Source organism: Alosa sapidissima, chromosome 6 (genome assembly GCF_018492685.1).
Source record: "Alosa sapidissima isolate fAloSap1 chromosome 6, fAloSap1.pri, whole genome shotgun sequence".
Taxonomy (NCBI): domain Eukaryota; kingdom Metazoa; phylum Chordata; class Actinopteri; order Clupeiformes; family Clupeidae; genus Alosa; species Alosa sapidissima.
The window spans coordinates 6,842,318-6,852,370 of record NC_055962.1 but is presented as its reverse complement, the minus strand read 5'-3'; the positions used below and the strand labels follow the sequence as shown (position 1 = coordinate 6,852,370).

At 45.2% G+C, this 10,053-nt stretch overlaps 1 protein-coding gene across 3 annotated transcripts in view; it reads right to left on the bottom strand.

The window, feature by feature from the left end:
- Positions 1-9,430, bottom strand: part of LOC121711216 (beta/gamma crystallin domain-containing protein 1-like) — a 31,235-nt gene extending 21,805 nt beyond the window's left edge. The window contains exons 1-4 of one of the 3 annotated variants that reach the window (XM_042094581.1): positions 9,128-9,430; positions 4,244-4,402; positions 3,342-4,201; positions 1-2,762 (exon numbers count right to left, since the gene is read on the bottom strand). The exon at positions 1-2,762 is cut by the window's left edge and continues 1,283 nt beyond it. In XM_042094581.1, the coding sequence (XP_041950515.1) occupies positions 1-2,762; positions 3,342-4,201; positions 4,244-4,402; positions 9,128-9,130 (3,784 nt within the window). In that variant the 5' untranslated portion in view covers positions 9,131-9,430. Of the gene's footprint in view, positions 2,763-3,341; positions 4,202-4,243; positions 4,403-4,825; positions 4,847-8,923; positions 9,000-9,127 lie in introns of those variants that run through there. The other 2 variants (XM_042094582.1, XM_042094583.1) reach the window with 2 other exon arrangements.
- Between the last annotated feature and the right edge of the window lie 623 nt (positions 9,431-10,053).

Genomic DNA, 10,053 nt, shown 5'->3' with positions numbered 1-10,053 from the left:
TAGAAAGAGAGGATGTTTCCTTCGCTGTGCCAGGAAAAGTGGAATCCTTACTGACCTTCTGTGATGGAGTCTCACAATTTACTCCAGCTGTGGTATTGGTGCCTGAAGATTCATTCAGGCTTTTAGCCGCTTTTCTGTTGTCCATACTGGCCAGGGGTGATTCTTTCTCTTCAGACTTCCCACTGGGTGTTATCAGCCCCTTGGCAGATTCTACCTCACCTGAACGGTGGGTGGACTTTGTCTCTTGGTCAGCCGTGATGCCCGCACTGGGTGTGTCTGCCTCTATGCCTCTGGTCTTTGATACTAGGTTTTGTAGTGTTTCCTTTGTAGACTCTGTTTCTTTAGACATGACAGTGGTGTCTTTGGAAGGAAGCTGCTCCGTGGTGACTGGACTGGGGTCCTCACACACTTTGATTCGATCAGGCACCTCTGTAGCCACCCGTCCAATCTTTCTTGTCTTTTCTGGGGTGTATGTAGAACGGCTTATGTATGGTGTTAGGTCTGCCAGCTCCACAGCTGTAGGTGAATTTGAGTTTAGTGTTGGTGGTGAAACAGACTCTGGTTGGCATTTTGCCTCTGTTTTTTTGGAATAGTCTGTAGATTGTTCTGGAACAATTTCGGTTTCCTTACTCCTTGCTTCTGTAGACTGTTCCGGAACATCCTTTGTGGCCCCAGTTATTGGTTCTGTCAGCTGTTCTGGAACACTTTTCTTGTCCTCATCCTTCTCCTCTACACTCTTTGCCTTCGCTGGGGACACAACCTGCTCTTCAGATGCAGCAGGAGACACAACTTTCACCTCCACATTCACCGTTTCAGTCTCAGCTTCCTTATGCTTTGCTCCTGTGTGCTCTCTATCTTCTAGCTCAGCTTTTTCATCCACTACTGCACTGACAGTCTCCCCTGACTGCTCTGAAGAAGGGATAGCAGTGTTGTTTGTGCTCAGCGTTTTAATGTCACTGGTCATGTTCTGGTTTACTGACCTGTCCTTGACTTCATGAGGTCCCTTCACAACTGTGTCATTGGCTGAGGGAGAAGAAAGATCTGTCTCTGTTTTTACTTCCTGGTTTGATGTGGTGATTATGTGTTTATTCTCAGTGGCTGGACTCTGCTGCTCTCTAATCTCTTTATTTTTAACCTCAGGACTAATTTCGGGAGTATTTTGGTGAATACCTCCTTTTGGAAGTCCCACATGAGTTGCCGCGTCTGTACTCACCACACTGCCTGAGATATTAAGCTGATCTTCATTCACAGAATGCACTGCAGACATTACACCAAGTTTGACATCTGAACTATCTTTCATTTCTGTGTGATCATTTGCCTGAGGGGGAAACTCATCTTGTTTTGTGTCTTCATTCAGATCACAGTTTTCAGGTGTCAGGAAGTTGTTGGGTTTTGGACTAACCTTAGTCCCTGGAGACTTTGAGTGCTTATCAGTGGTTGTGTCATCTCTTGTGAGGTGATTGACTTTGTTTTGCATGCTATCTTTCAAATTCACAGCATCATTTGTTAGCATTTTCGTATCTTTAGTCTGTGGACTGTCCTTATTTTTCAGAGACTTTAGTACTTCAGATCTGTTATTAGTTGTCAGTCCTTGTTTGGTCTCTGGGAATTTAACTTGTTCATTTACAGGACCACTGTTGGATATTACAGTGTCTTTGCTCTGAGTTATGTCCTTAGTTTCAATAACATCTTTGGCCTGGGAACCATCGTTTCTCGTAATAGTTTCTTTGGTTATCGTGTCTTTCACCTGTGAATTGTCCTCGGTTTTTACATCTTTCACCAATATGTTATCTTTACTTTCCCTGGTATCTATTGTTTGTGCACTGTATTGTGAAGTATCTTTAGTCTTTTTGTTTGTAACTCTATTTTCTCTCTGAGAACTGTCTGTGGCTATCAAAATATGCTTAGTGTCTGAAGTATCTTTTGTCTTTAGACGGTCTTTGATCTGACTGTCTTTGTCTTGTCTCTCTGGTGTGTCTTTAACATGGGTTCTGTCAGATGTTGTCAGCTTAATTTGGTCAACTTCAGTGTGTGCATTGTCTTTGGTCTGTGAAGAACCCCTAGTCTGTGAAGACTCTTTGTCATTACGAGAGTCTGTGGATTTCTTGTCGTCTGGCGTTTGTGTGCGTCGAGTGGGTGTGTCACCTGGCATGGCGGTATCAGGCTGGTCTTTCCCCCGAGCAGGTTGGATCATAGGTACACATTCCTGTTTTACTGGTTCAGGGCCTGGCTCAGAGGGAGTGTTTACACCATGCCGAGCTTTTGTCACACTGCTCACAGCGCTAGACTTCCCTTTGATGACAGGCTGAGCTTGAGCAGCAGCAGCAGTTTCTGGAGGATACTCAGCGTTCTTGAATGTCCCTGGCTGCCGGTTTGTCACCTCTGCGACGCCGTCTGTGTGCTTGTTTTGTGGATGAGCGTTTCTCACTTGGGACGGCCTGGTTTCATTGGCTACTCCGCCTTCTGCTGCCGCCGGCTCCGCTGTCTGAGTAAAATTCTTCGCCCGCTCGCGGACCGTCTGCACCTTCGGGGGGTCCAGAGGGACTGAGCTGATGCGGGAAACGATGACACGGTCAGCCGATGATGACCTCTGACCTGAACTCTTGTCCAGCATCTTGACGCGGTCGGCGACGGAGCGGGCAGGGGAGACGTCGGCGCTGCGCGAGTGTGTGGGCTTGTGTGGACCAGGTGCTCCTCCATGGTTTTCAAAGAGCTTGATGCGGTTGACGATGGTGCGAATTGCAGCAGACTTCTCATCTGGCCTGAGTGGATATTAGAGAGAATGATGGAGGCCATTCAAACCACTGAACATACATACTTTTATTTTACAGGGCACTCATTCACTTTCTTTCACACACACACACACACACACACACACACACACACACACACACACACAATCATCTTGACCAGGAATGTGAGGTCCACATGCCAGTAATATTTTCACAACACCTCTATCTGTCCAATCTCTTCACCAGCACATAAAAACTACCAGGGTGTGGCTCCTACGAGACGGCCATTAAAGTATTAAGAAAATATCAGAAAAGCCACATGAAATGGTACACAGAGAGAGAACAGAGAGAGAGAGACAAGAAGAAAGGCAGAGGAAGAGAGAAAGAAGAAGAGAGACAGCGAGAGAGATAAAGAAGAAGAAGAGAGAAGGAAAGAGAGACAGTGAGGGCGAGAGAGAGAAAGAGAGAGAAAGCAGGACAAGAACAAAAGAGAATTTATTTGTTACAAACACACATTTCAAAGCCCTGATATGGGTCATGTGTGTGTTTGTGGGTGAATTAGTTAGTTGGGTAAGTGAGGCAGAAATTCCGGTAAAACTGGTGCAGTACCTGTCGTCTCCTGGTGCTGCGGCTCCCTTCTTCAGCGTAACCGTGGCCACCTGCCTCCCGTTGGCTCCCAAGTCAACTGTCCGCTTCCTGTCAGCTTGCTCGTCTTCCTGTTCCTCCATGGCAGGCTCGGAGTTCACCACAAACTTCTTGGCGAAGACCCTCTCGCTGCGGGACACCTTGATGCTTCGCCGCTTGGACTCAGGCGTCTCAGTCTTCCTCTCCACGCGTCCGTCATCATCCTCGTCTGTGTCCATGTCTACGGTGGCTAGTGTGGCCAGCACCGGCCCGTCAAACTCCAAGAAGCCTCCGTGTGCCTGTGTGTGTGTGTGAGGGTCGTGGATTGTCTCTGGAGACACTGGTTGTGTGTGTGTGTCTTCTGGCTCCTCTCCCAGGTGTGACTCCGCCCTGGCACCCTTGGTGTCTTTTGCCTTTGGCGAGGTCATCATGAGTGTGGAGACGCCCTTGCCCTGGTGAGCCTCCTCCCATGACTGCTCAGGGCTGTTCGGCGGCTGACCGGGTGTGTTTTTAGTCGGTGGAGTCTTTTCCCGTGGGCTTGTGGCGTCGCCACGGGAACCCTTCCGGGAGCGTCTCCGCCCCGAGTTCTTCCGCCCCATGTCGCTTTCGTCGTCGTCGTTGTTTGACTCCCTTTGTTGTTTTGCTCTGGTCGTCTTGGAAACCACCTGGAAACTCTTCTTGATGGTTGTCTCGATAACAGGTGTTATGTCGTTCTGTGTCACGCTCGTCTCCTCCAGGTACACCTGTAGGTTCCTCCTCTTGTGGATATTTCCAGTCGCATTCCTATGATTCTCTTCTCTTTCCTCACTTTCCCTCCACCTTTCCTCCTCCTCTTCCTCCTCCTCCTCCTCCTCCTCCTCCTCCTCCTCCTCCTCCTCCTCCTCCCCTTCTGTCCCGTTCTCAGGGGGCCTCTCTAGGTGCTCTCCCTGCCCAGGGATGGGAGCTTTCGGCTGGGGTTCATCTTCAAGCAAAGCTTCTCTCTCTCTCACCCTCCACGGAGAAAACCAGCTGCCTATGCGGCCTAACACCCCAGTCCCCTCTTCTGCCTGCAAGAGCACACACATAAACATAAACATAAACATAAACATAAACATAAACACAAACAAACATAAATATTACCATAAGCACACACATACAAACACACATATGAACATAAACACACACTGCTGACACACACTGTTGACTACATTGTTCCTAAACTAAAAACAGAGAAAAACAAAATGCCCTGTGGAAAAACCCAGGAGAAAGACAAAACATTTGATCCATCATTAAATCTACAAGCCTAGGATGCCTACAACAAACAAACTAAACAAGCCAGACATCTTTCGACTCAATCATCAATGAACATCTACAATAATAAACTCTTCTCTACTAATCAGCTTACATCATAATCACTGTCTACAACCCCATCAAATACCTGTCCTCTGACAAATGAAATGTTTCCTTACATTGGTCAACAACATACTTACTGCCATAAGAGAGAATAATCCTGCCTCTGAATTGAGAAATGCACCAACTCTCCTTTCGGCCTAAAGGTGATGATGATACATGGGGCAACTTCTTGAGCAATATTGCTGGGCAACCACATAACCAGTTCCATTTATTCTGATTGGATAATCAGGACAACTTGCCTACTGATGATTACATTTCTCCAGAAAAGAAACTGTTGCCCAATGTCAATGAGAAAATGCCAGAACCACAATAATGAGGAACGTTGCCCAGCAACATTGCTCAATCAGCTTATCAGCTTAAAGGAATGTTACCTGTGGCATGGCTCACTTTGACCCTATACAATTAAAAAATGAAACAATATAGTTGGGCAGCTCAGATCCCCCACCTGTTGTGTGGATCTACTCCCTCGTTCTACCACATTTTTTACCTTTATACAGACAAGACAGTGTGGACAGAATGTGAGTGGGAGAGATAGAGAGAGAGTGAGAGAGAGAGAGAGATTTAGTACTGGTTCACTAAAAGTAGACAAACTGCACAAATCTAGATCCAACCTCAGTAGTTCATACACTTAAAACAGACTGGCACACACACACACACACACACACACACACACACACACACACACACACACACACACACACACAAAACACACACACACACAAAACACACACACACACACACACACACACACACACACAACACACACACACACACACACACACACACACACACACACACACACACACACACACACACACACACACAGATGGGGGTGGAATTGAGAAATGACTGTTGAATTGAACCCGGGCCCCTGTGGATGTTCAGACTCATATGTGGTCGGTATGAGGATGCTACCGCATGCACCTCAGCTCCCCTTGGGTTTTTGTCAGGCCCTAACACATTCTTAAAACATTTTTCAACTGCTTAGCACCTGGGGTATTAGAAATCGTTTACTGCTGTCTTCTTTTGGCAGGTGTATTTCCTGCAGCTCTTTACAAAGTTGCCATTAGACCAAAGGACAGCAATCTAAACCTCAATGCAACAGGGACTACTATTGGCCCATCTACAAATTTTTGCAACAAAATACTTTAACTATCTAACATCAAATAGCCATCCATCAATTAGGTTTTCAACCTCACCAAAGCACAGAAACCGCCCATATCAAAGTAGTGAACAATCTGCATATAAACACAGACACTAATAAATAATCTGTTTTAGTGCTACTGGATCTGGTTCAGAACCTACCGACAAGAAATACGGTTGTTTGTGTTCATTGGGTCTTATACCCCAAAGTTTGATTTTTGGACCACAACTATCTAACTGATTTTGAAATGATGCCACTTGTATACAAAGCCTCAATATATTGTACATATATTGATTAGACTGATTTGACTGATTTGAGATAAGAGACTGATTGACTGATTTGAGATAAGATTTCATAGCATCCACCTAGTGTTCAAAAATCTTTGACTTCTTTTAGAGCAGGAGATGAATAAATGGGCATTGAATAAACAAAGAAGGGCTAACCACAATCACCCAAGCAAGAAGTAATGGAAAAAGCTAATAACCGTTAAACATCACGATAAATATGAATAGTGCAGTTATACAATCAGTGCAGAAAATACAAATGTTAAAATACACACATGCACACAAACACCCTGCCAACACACACACACACACACACACACACACACACACACACACACACACACACACACACACACACACACACACAAAATGCAGCCATAAGCTATTGAGTGAGTTCAGTGTGTGTTCAGTTTGGCACGTCTCTTTCAGGTCCTCAGGCAGCGTATTCCATCAAGTCGGGGGGATAAATACCAGAGACAGCCTGAACCTCCCTTGCTTTGAGTTTATATAAGGAATTAGGCCTGGAAGATATGGACCAAAAATGGGCTGAATTGCGATATACAATATATGTACCATGCAGTGTGGACATATTTGTATTAATGGATTTTGGCAAGTGCTACAACACAATTCCCTGATATTCCCTGACTTTGCCCCCCAAAGTATAACATTCCCTGACTTTCCAAGTCTGGAATGAACTTAAGATTCCATGAAACTCCAGAAATTCCCTGACCTGTGGGCACCCTGTATACAACATTGCACTGCATGTGCTGTACTGTGCAATAGCGTTCTATTCCGTGTTCACTATTCAATATTATTCAGAGTGAAGGTTCAGATACTATCAGTGCTTCCGCTGGATGCAACTTGTTCCTGTGCCATTGCGTCATGATAGAATACACAAACACATCTCCTTCTAAACTTGTTCCGTCTGCTGTTATGGCTCAGGGTGATTTGGCTCCTCTCAGAGGAGCTCTTCACATTCCACTTATCTATCCCTCTATCTATCTCCCAGGTTGCCTTTAGGATCCTGCAGTGCCAGCCAGCGTGGAATTACCTAAGTGGGGCTTTAGAACAGCAGAGACTGGCCTCTCCGTGCTTATGTGATCCGCAGCTCTGGAACTCGTTATCTCACGGAACGGCAGGCACTCATCAAAGGTTTAAGTATTCAAAGACAGCGCACAGGTAGTCTCGTTTGCATTTGCGGAGCATATGCAAGGTGAGCCGGATGCTGTTATTATTAACACACCATAAGTAATATAGTTCCAGTCTAGTTTGTAGAAGAATGCCCATCTCCAATAAATATGTACGGCTTAGTTTAAGTTGTACTAATGTTACTATACACAACAATCGCAGAGAGACGTTACAATGAATCAATGATGTATCAATAATTATTATCAAAATTGCTATCATTTCAATTATGAATGGTGTCACGCCCCTGACAATGTATGTCACACGAACCTTTGAATACAGCGACCAGTCTGTGCCTACCCGCCGCAGAAGTGGAAACCTTTAAGTCTAAAGTCTTCGTTTCGGGAGTCTGCACCCAATTTGCCCACTCTTTACAGTACATCAACAGGGATTACCTGTAAGCCTAGCTGTTTTAAGTGCAATGCAATGGCAATTCACTGGTGTGTTTATGACAAACAAAAACACTATTAAAACTCTAGTTTGAAACATGATTTACTTTAAACGTATTGCTAATCATCGGAATGTGAATTTCATAACAGCAATAGCCTAGTAGATTTTGTAAAAAAAAAAAAAAAAATCCCTCCTGCATAGCCGTAGGGAATTTACCAAAACTTCCCACAAAAACAAGATCATCAAATGTAGCAAGTTAGACCACTGTACCGAATCCACAAACGTCTGAATAGTTTGAGAAGGCACTGTCCTTCGACATTTTAAATGGGTATACTCACGGGGAACACGGGGACCAAAAATCTGGTAACATACACCACCAAGTTTTGTGTACCAAGCACGAGTGACGTTATGTAATCCAGCGTTAACCCGTTGTACCAAACTTGATATCAAAAAAAGCATCTCCTATGAGATGATGGCTAAAACTGTGTCAATCGCCCCGCTATCCTCAAAGTATAGAGTACAGCGTCGACGAACGCGCAAAGTGCAATTTGAGATGAGTGCGCAGTGCATAATGCGTGCGCGAATCGGGGAGAGGGGAGAGGGGGGGGGGGGGGGTAGAGTGAGAGAGAGAGTGAGAGAGAGAGAGGGAGATATGGGTTCGATAATTATTTCTGAAGGATGGCGCGGTTTTCAGAGCATGTGTTTGGAATGACGCATGTGGGATTCGGACTGATTAAAACTTCTGAGTTTCATATGAAAACACGGAGGACAATTGGTCGAAATATGTCGGTCTATGGTTTAGATTAAAATCCATAAAACATAAACAAAAGATAAATTTAAGGGCCGTTTGATTTTCTTAAAGTTGGTTTCGTTTTCTGAGTGCGCACCTCGGTATTGTTTAATAATGAATAGGCTACTGCACAATCTGCCCTATGCTTTCATAACACACCGACCAATAAATATAAAATGGGCCCAACCATTATAATCACCAACCAGCCACTCGAGACGTAACAGACACAAAAAAACCGTAAAGTCAGCTTGAGGCGCAAAACATTCCGACACTAGATTATCGCCCACACCCGATATTTGCACAAAAATACAGTGTACGAACGCAGTAAGACGGCATTTCTGTGCAGGTGGGTTCCAGTGCTCATTAAAAGCGAAAGTTTTACCTGGAGGTGCTGGTCAGTAGAAAACCCTGTGATAGAGGCAGCATTTGCTAGCAGGCAAATCTTCAAAACTACTGTCAATAGTGTGTGTCAGTTCTTTTCCCTAGCCTCTCCTCTCCGCCCACATGAACCAGTGAGAGACTAAAACAGGCTCGTACACGACCAATGGCACACACATCCCTTGACATTAAGACTTTATACACTTACCATTCCGATCTAACCGGTATTTAATTCCAGACCAAATATTGGAAGAGTCCGCGAACAATTACCGCGCATCTGGGGCAGGCGAGGTCTCTCGCCACAGGTCTGGTACCTTCTCCTTTGCCCGGCCTGCACACCTGAGTACCGCCCGCCAATAACAGAGTAACGTAAATAATGAATGATATGCCTACCGTTTTAAGGTAGGTCTACTTTAAGAGGACAGTTGTTGTCTGTTCTTTATCATGTTGGAATGAAAGATAATTGGAGTTTCATAGCGCTGTCTCTTCTCGGAGTCGCAGCTCAAGTGACTGGGCGAGCAGGTAGAATCTGCTTTAGCCGGGTGTGTCGATGGAAGGTATGGCATAGGTTGTTGCAACACCCTCATGAAAGCAGTATGCGTTCCCACACACACACACACACACACACACACACACACACACACACACACACACAATCAAACAATATGACGATTGTTTCCAAAACAGTCTCCTTGAAGGTTGAGTGCATTTGGCCAGATATAGGCTGATGGGGAAGTAGGCCACTACTTAAATTTGTGTGAGTGTGTGTGTAAGCATGTGTTTGCTGAACATGTTTCAGACTTTATTGATTTGTAAATCCCACAGAGAAGTTTAGTGGGTATGTGTCTAGATCGAAGTGCAGACTACATGTCGCAGAAACAAATGGAGAGACGCTGGCAGGGTGTGTGTGTGAGACAGAGAGAGAGAGAGAGAGAGAGAGAGAGAGAGAGAGAGAGAGAGAGAGAGAGAGAGAGAGTGTGTGTGTGTGTGTGTGTGCGTGCGCGCATGTGTGTGTGTGTGTCAGTGAGAGGTTGAGTCTGAGTCATCTGCCATGCCTTTTCGGTGAGTAGTCAAATTAGCTCTTTATTCACCTCAAACGCATGCTCTCTCTCTCTCACACACACACACACACAC